The sequence below is a fragment of the Alexandromys fortis genome, unplaced genomic scaffold (genome assembly GCF_014885135.2).
Source record: "Alexandromys fortis isolate MF-2015 unplaced genomic scaffold, M_Fortis_MF-2015_v1.1 scaffold_21, whole genome shotgun sequence".
Taxonomy (NCBI): domain Eukaryota; kingdom Metazoa; phylum Chordata; class Mammalia; order Rodentia; family Cricetidae; genus Alexandromys; species Alexandromys fortis.
Window position 1 is genome coordinate 15,782,822 of NW_026067905.1, and position 18,412 is coordinate 15,801,233.

General features: G+C 46.8%; 2 protein-coding genes across 3 annotated transcripts in view; one reads left to right on the top strand and one right to left on the bottom strand.

Annotated features, from left to right (window-relative positions):
- Positions 1-4,163, top strand: part of Lamc2 (laminin subunit gamma 2) — a 64,739-nt gene extending 60,576 nt beyond the window's left edge. Inside the window, exon 23 of the mRNA XM_050135344.1 lies at positions 2,625-4,163. Within this exon, the coding sequence (XP_049991301.1) occupies positions 2,625-2,878 (254 nt within the window). The 3' untranslated portion in view covers positions 2,879-4,163. The remainder of the gene's footprint in view (positions 1-2,624) is intronic.
- A 3,275-nt stretch (positions 4,164-7,438) lies between these two features.
- Positions 7,439-18,412, bottom strand: part of Nmnat2 (nicotinamide nucleotide adenylyltransferase 2) — a 159,153-nt gene continuing 148,179 nt past the window's right edge. For both annotated transcript variants that reach the window (XM_050135361.1, XM_050135362.1), the window contains 3 exons: positions 15,135-15,236; positions 14,248-14,315; positions 7,439-11,188 (listed from right to left, as the gene is read on the bottom strand). In XM_050135361.1, the coding sequence (XP_049991318.1) occupies positions 11,086-11,188; positions 14,248-14,315; positions 15,135-15,236 (273 nt within the window). In that variant the 3' untranslated portion in view covers positions 7,439-11,085. The remainder of the gene's footprint in view (positions 11,189-14,247; positions 14,316-15,134; positions 15,237-18,412) is intronic.

Consider the following 18,412-nt stretch of genomic DNA (forward strand, 5'->3'; position numbering starts at 1 on the left):
ATCTCTAAGATGAGTCACTGAGCACTTGTAGCTGGAAGAGAAAATGTGTGAGTCAGAGAACTGGGGGTGTTCCAGGAACTTCCCAGAAGACTGGCCGGCCTGGGGGTCCTGCTAAGGAATCTGGTCTTGGTTCTGGGGGGTTGCCTGGGCAGTTTTGAGCAGGAGAGTAACATCATCACTGCTCTAGGGAGGAGAATGTGGCGGCTTAGACAGAACCTGGGAAGGCCGCCTGGGGAACAGTTGAAGCAGGACAAGGTGGCAGGAGCCAGCTCTGAGGCAGTAGAAGTGGGGAAGGGAAAGGTGTGGGGAAAAGGGCTCCCCTAGTCTGAAGGACCATCTCATGATTCTGCGGTCTGTTCCTCCCCAGACCAAACCTATCCCTGCTATGACCAACAGGGGAAACAACACCCAGAGGAAATGTGGAAAGAGCAGGCCTAGGAGATACTGTGAATTTCAGGCTAGAATAGATTCTCTAGTGCAGTGTGGCAGGGAATCAGGCTTTCTCATAGCCATTCCCCCAAAGACACTGATGTTAATTCAAAGTCTGACTCTAGAGACTGGAGAGACGGCTTGTCGTCTAAGAATTGCTGTTCATTCTTCCAGAGGATCCTGTTTTGGTTCCTGGTACCCATGTTGGGCAGCACACAACCATCTGTAGCCCCACTCCAGGGGCAGCTGATATGCTTGCTCTCTGGCTTACACACACACGTGCACACACACACACATTCACACACACACACACACACACTTTTTTTTTAAATTTAAAGTCTACATTTAAGTAGTTAATAGGGAGCCCTCACCAATAGAGATTGCAGTGGATAGGGAGTAGGAACTGGGTCACACTAGCCCATGACATCTTAGCCTTAGCTCTGCCCCGGCAGTTCTGTAGAACAGCTCCAGCACCGGGGGCTCTGTGGGATTATCATCACACTGAGAGACCACTGCTGTCTGCGTTATTACACTAACGGGTCTGTTTGTGATCCAGCGAGCCCCGGAAAGTAAAATGTCCTCTACAGATTATAAATGCAATCTCAGCCAGGGGGCGATGGAACACGCCTTTCATCCAGCTCTTGGGAGGCAGAGGCAGGCAGATCTCTGTGAGTTTGAGGTCAGCATGGTCTACAAGGCTAGTTTCAGGACAGCCTGGGCTACACAGAGGAAACCCTGTCTCAGAAAACGAAATAAAATCAATAAACAAAAAAACACAGTCTCCCCAGTTGAGACTTTAGCCGCGTTGCTTAGCATTCTAAAAAGGGTAATGAAATTAGTGGAGCCTTTAAAAGGGGAATGAGTGGGAGGGGGGCAGTGGGAACTGTTGGCATTTACTGCGTCAGGTACTGTGCCAGGCGCTCTCGTGGCATAACCATTTAAGTCTCGTAAGCCTCTGGGAGATGGATTTTATTATTTTGCCTCACAGGGGAATGAACTGAGGCTGCACAGCACACAGCCAACTGCGGGGCAGGGTTTACACTATGATCTGTGTCTCCCGTGTTTCAGTTCCTTTCCTAGATTCGGCTTTCCATAAACATGTTATTTTGTTCCCAAGCTTACTAACATTCTGTGCTTGTCATAGAACCCCTAATTCTTGAGTTTTGCCCGGAAGGGTCCATTGGGTCAATATTTTCATTATGGTATAATTTCCACTCTAGGCACTCTCTTGAGTCTTGGGATAATAACTCTTCAGTGTTCTAACTATAATGGATAATAAGATCATGCATCCAAATACTAGCAATGGGCTTGAGGAAATTGACTCTTACAGGCTTTCCTCTGACCTTTCCACACGTGCTGTGGCACAGGCAGACAGACAGACAGACAGACAGACAGAAAGACCCACATACAAATAAATAAATTTAACTTAAAAAGTTATGAGAAAACAAAAAATAAAGAAACAAATCCTGTTTCTACAGCTCAGCTCTGTGAGGCAGCCTGGCGTTGAGTGTGGATTCACTCGGATCTACTCGAATCTACTTGAACTAAATGTATATGGCGAGTGCCCTCATGTTGACATAGGCTTTACAAAGTGCATGGGGAAAACATACTGGAAAAAATGCAGTGACATTTGCCATTGGAAATAAATAGATACCTAGCCAGGTCCCCGCTGTTTCGAGCCAGAATGAAGTCTTACCTCATTCTCTAACAGCTGGAATCCATCCCCCAAATACCTCAGCACACCTTAGCCTCTGTTAGCCCTGAAGCTCAGCCAGTTTCTAAAGGTCTCTTAGCAGAAAAGAGCCAGCTATTTCCTCGGGGCAATAGACAGCATGTTTGGCATTAGTTCGGGTCTCAGGGGTGAACTGTGTTAGGCAGTTACCTTGGACAGTTCTCAGACCCCTATAACCTTTAGGTTTCTGTTATTTCAACCAGCTAGAACTTCAGACTTCCCTGGCTGCCTGATGGAGCTTAGTCTTTTTTTTTTTTTTTTTTTCTTTTTTGGAGCTTAGTCTTGAACTAGGTTATTCATAGCACAAATGCATGCTCAGTGTTCTCAGATTTCTCCATTCTTCGTAATTTAAAGCCATTTCAATGTCTGACATGGTGTTTTCTCTGGGCAGGTGGAATCAAGTGTTCCTTAAGATCTCGCCACAGCCTTTCTCTATTAACACCTTTCTTGTTCCCTAAAATAGACCAGCCTGGCAGTGTGGATGAGGAGGGACTGATGCTGTTAGAACAAGAGCTTTTCCAAGCCAAGACCCAGGTCAACAGTCGACTGCGGCCCTTGATGTCTGAGCTGGAGGAGAGGGCCCGACAACAAAGGAACCACCTGCATCTCCTGGAGACGAGCATAGATGGGATTCTGGCTGATGTGAAGAACCTGGAGAACATCCGAGACAACCTGCCCCCGGGATGCTACAATACTCAGGCTCTTGAGCAACAGTGATGCTGCCATAGAGATTTCCCCACTGAGGTTCTTGGGACATAGACCTCAAGGATCAAGAGCCATCTCATGGACGGGGTGGGCTGAGGATATTTGAACATGTTTAATGGGTTTGTTCAGGTCTGTTGGACCCGATTCCATCCCTGAGACAATGGGTAGATGGATGTCTTCCTGTCCCAATGTGGTACTGTTTGCTTGCTGGCGCTGGCAATGAGGCAGATGGCCCTGGGTATGAGATGGATCAAGGACCAACCGCACTAACAAATGTTGACCTCAGAGCTGCCATAACCTGAGACCTGGAATATACAAAGTGCTGCTGCGTAAGTCAGGGCAGGAAATCTAATCCCACTGTGGCCAGTAAAGTACTTTTGCTTTGCCCACTGCAAGCTTTTGTTGGCCAGAGTTCCTCTACTGCCCGCCCAGTATGTTATGCCCTCAGCTTTCAGGCTGAGCACAGCGAGCAGTGATGGGCATAGGACTGGAATTCTGGCCTATTTGGAGCAATGATGCCAACTGCCACCCTCTCACCCTCATGCTCTCGGCCTAAGTTGACATCCTTTCTCCTAATGCTGCCAGGATAGCTTAGAGACTGCTTTCTAACGAAAGCATTTCCAGCCAAGCAATCATTGGGAAAGTATTTCATTTGGGTTTCAAAGCGATATTAGAAAATGTGTCTTGGGCATTAAAGGAAGTGTTGTCCAGAAGACATATTAATCTCCATCCAATCCTCCATTGCAAACTCGAAGACTTATCTACATCTGTATGTGTATCTTATTTCCTTTCTCTTTCCCTAAATCAGGGATAATCCATCCATCTAACATATATTTATTGAGTCCCTAGGATGTGCCAGGGGTAAGTGGAACAGTCCTGACATTATCTACCCTCGTGAAGTTGACTGTCTAGTGAGAAGGATAAACATTAAAAATAATAAATGGAAATTCCTAAGCCTTGTTCATCTCAAGTGATATTTATTGCCGTCACCCCTCGGGTTGGAGCCTTGCTCGGTAGAACATGTGTTCCAAGACAGCCCTGTGGGGGTTCTTGAGTTAGGGCAAAGCTGACATGGTTTTGAGTTGTATACAGTTTTCTGTGTTCCAACCATCCCTCCACCCCTTCCCACAACAAACTATTGCGACAGATGGGTTGCCTCAGGGCAATCCCAGTGGGAATTGCTGAAGGAGCCAGAGGCACTCACACCTCAGCTTGGAAGACTTTGGGACTGTTTCACATCTGCGGTTCCTGGTCTTTTTGTGGATGTGTGTCAAATAAAGGAACGTTAGATGCTGGACTGAGTTTCTGATTTTATTAAACTCTTCGTCTGGCATGGAAGCACCAGAGCAATGGGGTGAACACGCCATCCTGATACTGATAGCCCTGGAGTTAGCATTTTCAATTCCTCAGGGCCCTGCTTTGCCTCTTCCAGCTATGAGAGCATGTCGTAAGATTTCGATGATGCTGTATCCCAAGCATGAAGCATTATTTCTAGAAAAACCCAGACTTGGGTGGAGGCTATAATTAATATTCTTGTCCTTTTCATCTACTATAAAATAAAGTTAAAATCTGTAGTTTGGGGTGTATATGTAACGCCTTTCAATAAATTACAATTCAGTAAGTTAAGGTCTGAATTGACTTTTACCCCAGGGACTGACAGAAGGATTCTGGTTTCGTCCACGGTGACTCCTAAGTTGTGAGAGGTCAGACAAGTTGGTCTTCTGTGGAAACAGTCTGACAATTCTACCTCATCATGTTCGGTCCCACGGCCTATAAACTTTCTGTAGTCATTTAAGCCCTGACACGTATAATATGTGGCTTCTAAGGCTGCCTTGGGGCAGGAGGAGGAAGCAAAAGAGCAGAAATGATACACCCGGGAAGTCTTTGTAAGCCAGGATGAGGAAATCTTACGCTCTATTGTTCCAAGCCCTTATTATTATAATTTGCAGGGGTTCCTTGAAAGGAAGCATTTTTCAGGGACAATTGTACACTATGAAAGGGAAGCACCCACTGCTGGGTAGCTATGCCTGTACAATCATAAATCCCCACCGGGTGGATGGTTAAGAAAGTTATGAGAATTAGGGTGGGGATGTAGTGCGATGGATGGAGCTCCTGCCTCACAAGCAAAATGCTCGGGATCCCAGCAAACAGGCTGCAGCCACACAGCGGAAATCCCAGGACTCTGAAGGCGAAGGCAGAGGAGCAGTAATTACCATCCTTGGTTATGTAGTGAGTTTCAGACTAGTCTGGGGTACATGAGACCATGTCTCAACAAAAAAAGTGATCAGGATGTCTTTCTTAGCACATGGCACGGATCTCAGTAGCGATGGGGAGTGTGAAGTGACTGTTGGGACTGCTGATGCAGAGATGACACTCTCATTCTCGAGGACCTGGAAAACTGGCCCTACGAAGAAGCAAGGCTCTGACTGAGAAGTAGCCTTCCCTAAGCCTAGGGTTAGTCTTGTTCTGACCCTGCCCATGGGAAAGACTTTTTTTGATTTCTTGTGTCTCTATTCATGAAGACCTTCCTACAGTCTCCTCTGGCGTGTCCTGGTCACTGCTGGTAGACTACTCCACATACCCCGATCTACTGTGGCTCATAGAGACAAAGCTGACCACAGATGGAGACCTGATGTTCTCCCAGGATGTGGTTTCTTTCTAGGACTCTAGGGGGGCCAGATAGAAGGGTAAAAGGATACTCAGCCCTGTCCACTGTTTGGAACAAATCTCAAGGACCATGACTATGTTTATCGTGTCTTCTTTAATGTTTTGTACGGTCATGGGAATGTTATGGGTTTGTACTGTGTTTTAAGTTTCCCACTTGGAAAATTATAGAATTTCTCTTTTATTTCTCTATACTATTGGCCACATAGAACTTCTTGGGAAATTCTGAAATATACAGCTTCATGGTGGGACATAAGGAAAGAAATGTTTATGATTGTTACCTTGTATTTCATTATATGTGTGTGTGTGTAAAAGTTAGCAAATTAAGTCAGTGTTTATATTTAATTTTAAACACACTCATCGTTATACTCCCAAGGTGGGAGAGGTGCTGTGGTTAACTTTCTGAACCAAAGAGCAAATACAAACACAAGTAACCAATTTACAAAATATATCAAGCTTCCGTAAGATATATCATGAAACCCCACGTGGATATACACAAAGTAGGTATTATTCTCAGTTTAAAGAAGGAGGGGGAAGAGGAGAAGGAGGCAAGGAGAAAGAGGGTGAGGAGGAGAAAGTGGAGGAGGAGATCTATGAATCCTAAAATCAAAATGTTCACAGAAGAGAACGGAATGAGTCTGGCATGTATCTAACCCTTGGCTTGGGACAGGGAAGTGTTGTTGCAGCCTGTGAGTCACAGCTGATGGTTGGGCAACAATAACTTGATGGCCACCGCTCAGACTGGCCAAGCTAGACATGGCCTAATTAAAAAGGGAAATGAGAGGGCTGAAGATCACAGCAGGAGCCGGCAATTAGCAAATCATTTCGTTTTGCTTATTTATGCTACCAAAGGAAATCATGAGCTTGACCATTTCTTAGGGGAGATCGTTCGTGCCAAAAATCTAAGCAAGTTTTTAGTTTTCACACACATATGTTTTCTTCATGATTTTATTAAAGAGACAAAATTGCCAGTCATGTTAGCACACCACTAGAAGAATCCCAGCTCTTGGGAGAGGGAGTCAGGGTATCAGTCAGGAACCCAAGATTATCCTCAGCAACAAAGCAAGTTGGGGGCCAGTGAGGACCATGTAAGACTTTGTCTTGAAAATTTTCAAACAAGCAACTGAAATTAACCAAGAGTGGACCCTGTGAACTGGTCTGGATCTTAGGTTTAATTTTAAATTGTTTGTTCGTGTGTGGAGATGAGTTTCTGTGCCGTGTGAATACAGTGCCCATGGGGGCAAGAATAAGGCCTTGGGTACCAGGAACTGGAATGGTTGGGAGCCACCATGTAGGCGTGGGGAACTGAACTCCGGTCCACTTTGAGAGCAGGACAGCACTCTGTCCTGATGGACCGTCCAGCTCTCTGCTCTTTAAGGATTACTTTTCTTAAACTGAGAAAACTTAGGCACAATTTACAAATTGGCCAGTTAGCCTCTTAATATATCCTTGAATGTAGAGATGATGGTGATGGTGGCAGTGTGTGTGTGTGTGTGTGTGACAGAGAGAGAGAGAGAGAGAGAGAGAGAGAGAGAGAGAGAGAGAGAGAGAGAGAGAGAATGTTCTACTGTGTAGCCTAGGCTGACTTGATTTGTTGGGGGGGGGGGGCTTGTGTGTGCCACCGTGGACCTGTGGAGATCAGAGAACTTCCTGGAGTTGGCTCCCTCCTTCAGTCATGAGGATTCCAGGGACTGAACTCAGGTTGTCAGGGATGACAGCAAGCATCCTTACCCACTGCCCCCCCAGGTCTATATCACATGGTCACATCACCTAGACTAGGCGGAATGATACTTGCTCTAAGCATATTTTCACAACTGTTATCTCCCACCACGAACAGGAGGGAGAAAAAGTGATTACTTCTCAGAGCAGCTCATAGGAAAGGTTCTAGACAAAGACACAAGACACTAGTAGCATTGTCTGGTTTATTAACATAATTGAAACATTTTGCCGATAAAACTCTTGCCCATGACTAGTCTAGCAACAAAACCCTACTAAAAAATATTTCACTGTGAAATGGTATTGTAACTTGGAGTTTTTATTAATGAGTTGATTTTCATAAAGTAAATCTCACTCTTAAATCAGCAGATGATATGATTACAAAAAAAAAGCTTCCTTCTCCCCATTCCAACCCCATGAGGATCAAGCTGAGGACCCTGGGACCCCACTGAGGGTGGTGAGAAAGTGCTACAACTCGTTTCTAACTAACGGGAAGACGCTCCTAGGACACATTCAAACGCATACTACACAGAAACCACACGAGGAGTTGAATATACCAGTCAGCTCATAGGAAGGTGTGGGTCTGGGCAGCCGGGCAGATCACACCCTCCTTCTTACCACGGGCTATCTCTAAGGTGTCCTGATTCTGTCAGCTACGAAATCAGCCCAGCTCCATCCTTCTATCTTGCCTGCTGTGTCCCCTGCTGAAGCCTGGGGAGAGAGCCTGAGCTTTTCCTAGGCTTTCTTGCACTGCTGTTTCTGTTTTGAGACAAGGTCTTATGTGTCTGGAGGCTGGGCTTGAACTCCTGATCCTCCCGTCTCCAGCTCTCCGTGCTGGGATCGCAGGTATGGGCCACCACACCTGCCTGGCATGGCGTTTCTTTTCTAATAGAAACAGAAAATAGGAGGCATGCTTCTCTTAGACCCCTGCAAGTGTGTGTGAGAATATCGGAGCGAGGGAGTGAATTTGGGCTCTCTGTAATCTTCTGGCTTTCGATGCCATTTGATTATCAAGTTTTACTTTCTACTTACTTGACTAGCAAGTTCGTGGGTTCTCTCAGAGATTCTGAAACTTGAGACTAGAACATGTGGCCAAGCCAAAATGGGAAGAACAGTGTCTCTGGAAACCAGCTGTGATTTCAGGCACTTCAGTAAGAGACTTCCTTTGCTGGTCAATGTACATTCGAAGGAAATGAAAGCCAGGGGCCTTGAGGCTACCCAGGACTGGGAGAGTGTGGCAGACTGGCAACCCAGGGTCGCTGCAGCCCCGTTCCTGGAGGACAGCGCTATTAAAGTTTCCCTCCTGTCCATCTATCACCTCTTCTTTAAAAGTGGCAGGCAAGTTATTTACTGGCAGCAGGAAATGATCAGATCATTCCCGTCTGTGCCTTCATCAGCATCTCTGGACCATTCTAGTGATGGGCCAGCCTTCCCAGGAAACAGCGGTCCCGAAGACAAGTCAGAGCCCAGAGGCTATCCTGAGGACATGTGAGGTACCGCTTAAACCTGTCTTGACTGGGGCAGGTCACAGTCACACTGTGCTGTTCTTCATGGGGTGAGGGTGGAGTGGAGAAGAAGTTCTGCCTTTGCTCCAACAAAGGGACAAAGAGACAGGGATGTGGATGGACAATTTCACCAAAAAGGGACTCGTTTCTGTTTGTTAAAGAAAACCATTTCCACACACCTCACCAGGATACAATCTGCCCGCCTGCTTCCCAGAAATCCACTTCTGTACCTGTTCTCCCAGCTCACCTTCTCACCTTCCTTTCCTTCCCTGCTTCTACCTACCTGTTGCGCTGTGGGTGCTGGGCTAGCCTGGGACCTTATCTCAGGCTGTGGAGCAAATAAATGAGACTCAGAGTCCAGAGGAGGAACACAGTGAACCAAAGGAACGAAAGAAGTCTTTGTCGGGTCTGTTTATGTGGGCCCTCGGCAGCTCCAGAGCCTTCCAGACGCCATGCAATCCAGCTCCCGGTTTTCTTTTGACTGCGGAAACAGCATCTCTCCTCATGCTTCCCAGGGTGCACTGCACGGTCCTGCACCTGACACTGACTCCCAGGGGTTTCTGCTCCTGCGATGTCAAAGAGCCTGGGAGCAAACGGATTCTGCAGGTTTTCTCTGTTTTTGTTTTCTTCCCCCATGACTTTTAGCCAGACATTGGACCTCTAGATTATAGAAATAATCTCTTCCCTCTGGAGATCGTTCCTACAGTCTACGGAACCACGGATCGGGAATGCTCTACGCGCCTCTGTTGACTCCACTTCTTCCTCCTGGAGTCAGCCGAGGAGGCTGGAGTGAAACCCGAGGTGGAGAGCTTTACCCCTGTTCAGTCCCACCTGGGCCATGTTCATGTTAGAAGTTAAAAGTAGCCTCGTACTCAGGAGCCATTCCTCGTGAACAACCAGGAACTCAAGAGCCAGAGGCCCGATGGGAAACACAAAACATAAAAGTCATTTTTTACTAGCTCTCCGGGCAGGGTGTGAGGGTCCAAACTGTCTTCAGAGGTAGAAGAAGGGGAGGACAGTGGGGGAGAAATAGGGGTGACAGCTCTGTTGTGAACCCCTTCCTGACAGGCAAACCTTCAGGGCATTGGTTGCTGCTGCTGGGCTCTGCAGCACACCTATAGGGCCAATTCAGGAACAAGGGTGATCGCTTCCCAAGGAAGAAATGGCTTTAGGTTCAGCTGGGCAGCCTCAGGTGGAGGGCGTGGGATCGTGAATTCTCCTCAGGGTAACAAACTGCATTCTCCCAGATCAGACTGAGCTAGCAGTTCCTAGCCAAAGGGGCAATAAATAATCCCAATTAGCAAAGAATCTCTACGGTCAAGTGGATTCTGAGCGTGTTTCCAGAAGAAATGAATGGGCTATCAGCCATTGGTCTCACCCGTGATTCCTCTCACTAGCAGGAATGCGTCTTACCATAGCCTCTAAGGGGTTCTTCTCTCTGGAAAAGCCTGGTTGCCAGGGAACCCACACAATGCCACCAGTCAGACACAACTTCAGGACCATGGTCATATGAAACCAGGGACTCAAGTTCTGAGAAATCCTACTCTTCCCAGACTTGTGTGCCAGGTTTCAGGGCCTGAGCATCTTATTTCTGACCAAAGGGGTCTGGGGTTGCTGCTGGTGTGTGTGTGTGCGTGTGCGTGTGTGTGTGAATCTGTGTGTGTGTGAATCTGTGTGTGTGTGCACATCTGTGTGTGTGTACATCTGTGTGCGTGTGTGTGCGTGCATGTGTGTTGGAGCAGAAGCGTCTCTGCTTTCTTTCCTGGGTGTGGCCCTCACACACTCGGAGAGCTGAGACTGGCTATCGTGTCCTGTCAGAAGGGAAGTAAACCACAGGAGAGCATCAAGACTACAAGCATAAAAACCACACACACTGATTCCATCCAAGTTCTACAAGAAGTAGACAAAGGGAAAGAAACAAAGAAAAGTAGCCCTTTGTGGTAAAGGGCATGCTGGGAAGGCGAGAGCCTGAGCCAAGTCCCCAGAGCATGCTGGGAGGATGGGCACCAGAGTCGCCTCTCTAGAGCATGCTGGGAGACGGACACCAGTACATCTCCAAGGGCTGCACTTCCCCCAACTCCCACCCTGTTCCCTTTACCCACCCCCAACCCGGAGACTAGAGGAAAGTTTATCCAAAGATGACTGTGGAATGGGAAATGCCACGGTTCTTCACAGGCCCCCACACTGTGGGGGTTCCGTCAGTCAGTGGGGAGAACAGTCAAGATGAAGACAGAGAAACAGAGAGGCAGAGAGAAAATGGGGTCTGATTGTGGCTGGAGGGGCCAGTGTGTTGGCAGAGGACACGGGGAGAGTAGCGTGGAGAGCTGGGTGTTGCTAGCCCGAGGCGTTGATGTAGAGCTGACTCTTGAGGATGTAGTCGATGACTGGCTGGGACAGGTAGTCCACGACATGGCCGTCCCCATGCTGCAGGGCCAGCCTGCATGAGAAGAAACAGCAGTCAGGTGGACAGCTGTGCCTGAGAAAGCACATAGCCCTGGTTGGCCCTCTGCCTCTCAGGAAAGGATCTAAAGGTGCCCTAAGCACCATGACAGCAGCCTTTGTTGGGCTGAGCAAACAGTACCTGCAAGATCCCCATCCCCACACAGACTGTCCCTCCACCCCCAGTGACACCTTCATTCTGCCTTGTTACTGAGTAGCTCAGAGACCTTGGGAAAGTTATTTTCTTTTACATTTACCTACTTGATGTATAGATACATGTGTGTGTCTCTCTGTGTGCATACATGTGCCACAGCATATGTGTGGAGACCAGGGGGCAATCAATATGTGGTACTCAGTTCTGTCCTTTACCAGGTGGCTCCCAGAGACTGAACTCAGGTTGTCAACCTTGGGGACAAGCGCCTTTCCCCACAGAGCCATCTCATTGGTCCGTTAGGCAAGATAGTTAAGCCCTTTTCTTTAGTTTTTCCTTCAGTACAATTAAGGTAACATGTAAGTGAGTTACAGCCAATCATTTAAAGGAGTCATTGTGCCAAGCCCAGGGTCGACATTTTAGCTTTCCTGTTATTTTTTCTTTTAATAGACTTTTTGCATGCATTTTTTAGAACTCTTAGTTTATCCCTTTGGGTTTCTCTGCTTGCTGGTCTCTTGAAAACTGGTCTCCTAGAGGATTCTTTGGCGTGAGCTCACCTTTCCCTCCTCCAGGAGCCCTTAGCCCTGGAGCCCGTGGACGGACAGCAACAGGTGAAAGATTCCAGGGACAAACTGATCCCTGCACACTTTTCCTCTGGTCTTCAGCTCTCTGCTCATTCCTGACACAACAGTCTCAGGATGTCACTGAGCCTGGCGTGGTGCCCAGCTCCAAGGCAAGCCCTGCCTTTACCTTACAAGACACATCTTAAAGTGTCTCCCTGCACATTGAAACGTGGTGAAAAGTTGTCTCCAAATGATAGTTTCAACTTTATCAGACTCTGCAGAGAAGCTAAGTTTGAGTCCAAGTCCAGAAAATCCTGGTCTGGTTGAACCAAATGGAATACAGGAGTTTGTATGCCCCAGAGTAATGTCTCTGAGTCCAAGGAGCTGCCATGCTGGAATCAAAGCCCTGCCCCCTTCATTGCCCACTATCCTTGGTTTCTGCCCTAGCCTCCCAGTGGCCGCTGCTCCTGTGATTGTCTCCGTCTCTGCCTCCCAAGGGAAGAAGCCCAGGAGACTCTTTGAGTTCTGGGTCTATTTGACTTCTCTGAAACATGTGACCAGGTGAGAGTGCTCCATGACCAGATGACAGTGCTCCACCTTTGGACTCTTCTTCCTTGGTTACCCAGCATCCCTGTTGGGGGCTTCTAACTGCTCTCAGCTCAGCCTTCACGGAAATGCTAGAAACCTTGCCAGGTTCCTGAGAGCAGCTTTCTCTCCACTGCTTGACTTTGTGAGCTCGTCTGGATCTGGAATTTTTTCAATTAACTAATTAGCAAATGTGTATGAGTGTGTGTGTGTGTGTGTTGTGTGTGTGTTCCACAGTGCAAGCACAGGACTTAGAGGGCCACTTTTAGGAGCTGGTTCTCTCCTTCCACCACGTGTGTTCCAGGGACTAAATTTAGGCGGTTAGGCCGGCCAGCAGGTGCCTTTTTACCTGCTGAGCCAGCTCATTTTACCTGCCGCACATGCTCATGGCACTCAGCTTACACTTCCAAACTCCTAGGTCCTATATAGCTCACCATTTCACAGGCCAGTTCCACTTGGAGCTCATGGAGGAGACTGCTAACTGTCCCTAATGTTAATTCCTCCCCCTTTCAGTTCCATCTCGATATACAGCAATAAACCGTTTCCCAGGCCCTTCGTCCACAAGCCAGTGATAAACTTCCAACTCTGGGTTACTTCATTATTTACCTTTTTAAAAAGATTTACTTAGTCTTATTTTATGTGTATGGGTGTTTCACTTGCATAAATATCTATGTATCATATGTGTATGGTACCTGCGGAGACCAGAAGAGGGCCTTGGAGCCCCTGGAATTGTAGTTATGGGTGGTCATGAGTTGACATGTGGGTGCTAGGAATCCAATCTGGGTCCTCTGGAAGAGCAGCCAGTGCCCTTAACCACTGAGACATCTCTCCGGTCCCTATTCACTATTTTTTTGAGATAGGCTCTTGCTATGCAGCCCAGGCTAGCACTGAGTTGTCTTCTTCCTGCCTCCACCTCCTGAGTGTATGAACCATGGTACCTGGGTGATTCACCTTAAAGTTAAACATTCTGCCTTGGTCTTCGTCTTGCTCTTTCCTACTGGCTGAGAACAATCTTGGCAGTAGGTATGTTCCCAATAAGGAAGCTTCAGACTGAAGACACCAGATTCAGTTCCTCTGGACTTCTGTAAGTGAGAACTATACAGCTACCTTGTTTGAAACTCTAAATTTTGAGACCCTTTTAATGGCAGCCTGGCTTATACTTTTACTAGTAATGCATGACTCTATCAGCACCCGAAACTAAGAAGCTGAAACTTTAAAAAAAAAAAAAATCCTCTTCTTCTCTCAAGCCAGTTAAGATCAGTTAATGTGCTGTTTCCTCATTTAAAAGTAAACAGGGATAAATACATGAAGTCCAAAGAGGAGGCCGAGTGCTGGGACAGCAGGTGTCCACTTGAATCTAAGTGTTGTGTAATGGCTTGAATGGGAATTGCCCCCATAGGCTGAAATATTTGGATACTTGGTGCCTAGTTGGTGGAACTGTTTGGAAAGGATTAGGAGGTGTGACCTTGTTGGAGGAGGTGAGTCACTGGGGTGGGCTTTGAGGTCTCTCTGCCTCACGGTTGTGGATCAAGATGTGAGCTCTCAGCGACGGCTCTAGCACCACACCTGCCTGCTCGCTGCTCTGCTCCCACCATGGCTAAACCCAAGCAAATGTTTTCTTCTGCTAGTTGCCTTGGTCATGGTGTCTTATCAGAGAAATGGAAAAATTAACCAAGACTGGTTGCCTTTGACTGAGGAAAGCTATGAAAAAATTTAAACCAGTTTGGCCAAAGCGTCCCTGGTCGTTGCTAACCATACCTGCTCTTGGTGGAGCTGACTACAGACATGGGATGGTTGATGTCGTCCTTCACCACCATGATGTTGTTCTGGAAAGAAAGCAGAAAACACCCAGTCACTCTTGTGGACTACTGTGGTGGTCTGAATGGGTATGGCCCCCACAGGCTCATGTATTTGAATGTTGGACCTGTAGGGAGTGAAACTATGGAGGTGTGGCTTTGTTGGAGGAACTGTGCCACTGTGGGGGTGAACTTTGAGGTCTCATATGCTCAAGCTATGCCCAGTATGACATGGAGTCGCCTTCTGTTGCCTGCAGATCAAGATGTAGAACTCTCAGCTCCTTCCCCAGCACCATATCTGCCTGCATGCTGCCATGCTTCCTACAAAGACAATAATGGACTAAACCTCTGAACTGTATGTAATGCATCTCAATTAAATGTTTTCCTTTATAAAAGTTGACATAAGTTGGGCGGTGGTGGCGCACACCTTTAATCCCAGCACTCAGGAGACAGAAGCAGGTAGATCTCTGTGAGTTTGAGGCCAGCCTGTCTACAAGAGCTAGTTCCAGGACAGTTTCCAAAGCTACAGAGAAACCCTGTCTTGAAAAAAAAAAAGTTGATGTAAGTTGGGTGGTAGGGGCACTGATCTTTAACTGAAGCACTCAGGAGGCAGAGGCAGGCAGATCTCTATGACTTCAAGGCCAGCCTAGTCTACAGAATGAGTTTCAGGACAGCTAAGGCTACACAGAGAAGCCCTGTTTTGAAAAACAAAAAGAGTTGCTGTGGTCTTTACAGCAATAGAAACCCTAACTAAGCAGCTATTTTTGCTCCCCCACTCTTCCAGGCCCACAGAAGTTTCAGAGAAGGGCTGTATCTCAGGGATATACCAGCAGGGGATGAAAGACTCACTTTGTATTTGCGGAGTATTGAGGAGTGATTCATGATTCGGTCTGTGTCAGCTGCATCCCTGGGCACCACCACGATCCCAAAGTCCCCAACAATCACCTCCATCTGGAGATACAGGGAGGGAGAGGGAAGGAGGAAGAGAGCAAAAGAACTTTGGTGAAATCTGTCACCCAACCTCCTACCAAGTGACCACAACAGTGACATTCTGTTGTTTTACCTGGAACTTCAAACATTAGTTTCCAATTTACCTCCTTAGCCCTATCAGTCAGCAACCTGAACTGCTGACAATAGTCTCTAGGAGTGGGAACCTTGTCTGGCACAGAAGACGCTCAGAAGATACTTCTAGAATGAATGAACCCCCGTTTGCATGTCTGAACAAGATCTTACTAACCCTCAAAGCCTTTGTTTGAGTTCACAGTGTTGCAGGACAGCATGAGGATCCAGTGAACACCCTCCTGGGTGAAACGGATTCTGTTGTCCAGTATGTTTACCTCAGCCCTGAGTGGGACAGCATAAAATATATTGTTTTCCTCCCTTATGTCACATGGTTCAGTCATAAGCTGTGGGACTCTGCAACCACAAGCAGAGACACACTCAGAAGGAATCCCATATGCACAGGTAGTCATGGGGGTGCTGGCTAATTCTTATGGGAGTCACTTCTGAGGTGGAAGTCATTTCAGCCTCTGGTGGAAGCTTGATTTCTTATAAGAAATAAAATCCTTTCAAAAAAAAACTTTTTTAGAAGTGTTGTTGAGAAAGAATCTTGATATATAGATAGCCTAGGCTAGCCTCAAACTCTCCATCAACTTGTCTTAACCTTCCAAATGCTGAAATGACATATAGCCTAGGCTAGCCTCAAACTCACTATTGACTTATCTTAGCCTTCTAAATGCTGAGATTACAGGTACGAGACACCACACCAGCTCTTTATTTTTTTTCTAATTATAGATATAATACAAGCTTGGGAAATATGGAAAAAATTGAAATCAATCTCAACCATACAATTCAGATACCCATAGTTAAGCCCTTAGCGTATCCCACGGCTTTCCTGGCTTTCCTGTGTATAGCTGTGTTAGAACCACATTAGCATTAAACTGCAATGTAAGGCATGAGGCTTTAGCTCAACAGTAGGGTGCTTCCCCAGCATACATAAGGCCCTGCATCCTCATCCCAGGCATGGAAAAAATTAAAAGTTAATGCATTTTAACTCTACGTGTGTGTGTGTGTGTTTGCATGTGCACATGATCACATGCACACTTGGGTGCAGGTGCCCATGGAGGTCAGAAGCGATCTGTCTGACGCTGGTGTTACGGACAGTTGTGAGCTGCCTGATCCGCGTGCTAGGAATCCAACTCGGGCCAACGCAGTCTACAGAGTCATCTCTCCAGCCCCAACTTGTGTTCATATAGCATTATATTGTGAGAGAGGATTCTGGGACATAATTAAGGTTATTGAGGGCCAGCCACATGGGTGAGCACTTGACCAGATAAATAAAAATTATGCGGAAGCGTGGGTTTTAACCTTTTCTATATTTTATCATAGTCATACAGTATGGAAAGTTTATTAGAGTAACTCCACAGTTACCGCGACAGAATTTTGGTGCGAACACTTTGATGACCATCTTTATACATAAATGTTTTACTGCAGCTCTAATTTTCTCCTCAGGATAAGAAGTGACATAATTGGATAAAACGGTGTGAACCGGAAGTATTTCATGCTCTTATGACGTATTACCAAATCGCCTTCTAGAAATGTGCTGATATTCATTTCCAAGGAGCTTGGCATTTACAGCATTTGATAAGTTTGGAGCAGGTTGGGATCCTGCCAGTTAGGGATCCCAGAGGAGGAGGAGGAGGAGGCTGCTTGTGAGCAGGTCAGCTCACTGAGCAAGATCTGCTTTGGGGGTAAAGGACTCAGAATTTCCCCCAACCCCCATAATTCTTCAAACCAGTGTCACAAAAACAGAGATGATGAACTGGGGTTTGTTGTGAAATATTATTTTAACTAGGCAAAGAGGTGTTACATTTGTTTATGCTGTGAAATGCTACTTTAGCCGTGTAAAGGTGTGTTCCATTTGTTTGTTACACAGTTGGTTAACAGTGTAAGGCTGTGTGGTTAACTAGGTAAAGATGTGTTACATTGGTTTCATCATGCCCAGCGAAGGCTGAATGGCCAGTAGCTAGGCGGAGCAAGGACAGGCAGCGCCGCCAGGCAGAAAGAATAAATAGGAGAAATCTGGGCTCAAAGAGAGGAGAAATGAGAAAAAAAGGAGGAGAAAACGAGAGACATTCCAGGGGTAAGAAGCCAGGCAGCCACCCCTGCCAGCCAACCAGACTTGAGAAGCGGTGGAAGGATACACAGAAAGAAAGAAAACAGCCCAAGTCAAAAGGCGAATGAAGAGAAACAGGTTCATTTAAGTTAAAAGGACAAGCCAGAAACGTGCCTAAACTAGGTCAAGCATTCAAGACTAATAAGACGTCTTTGTGTCGTGATTTGGGAGCTGGTTGGTGGCCAAAAAGAACCGGTGCAGTCAGTCAGTGGTCCATTCTTCTTTACCAGAAAATTCCACACTGTCAGAATGCCACTGTAAGTCTGATTCGGTGTGTATGTGTGTGGTGCGTGTGGTGTGTGTGGTGTGGTATGTGTGTTTGGTGTGGCATAGTGTATGGTATCTATGTAATGTGGTGTATAGTGAGTGTGGTATGGTGTGTGTGCGCAAGCATGTGTGTGTATGTGTGTGAGGTGGGGTGTGTAGGGTATATGTGGTGTGGTGGGTATTGAGTGTGTGGTGGGGTGTGTAGGGTGTATGTGGTGTGGTATGTGTGTTTGGTGTGACACGGTGTATGGTGTGTGTGTAGTGTGGTGTACAGTGTGATATGGTGTGTGTGCGTGCATGCACATTGTGTGTATGTGTGTGTGGTGCACACCCTTGGGTGTTTCTATCCACCTTTACTCTGTTTTCCCTATTGTTTAACATAGGATTGAAGCTAGAACTCTGATACTAAAATAAAAAGTCAGCCTTGAACACTCTAGGTGGAGAGAGACTACAAGCTAGTTATAGACAGTCTCAGCTTCCACTGGGTCTGGCATTGAAATACAGAGCAATGTGTTTTATCTAGGTGGGGTCCAAACTGAGCAAGTGTGCTTCAAGGCTTTTGTTGTCCTACAGACCTGGCAACGTTCAGGAGAAGCAAGACAGGACGCCGGAGGGAGACCCAGCTCGTCTTGTCAGCTTTAGAAACATGCACCAGGTTTACTGTTCAGTGACAGACTTCAAACCC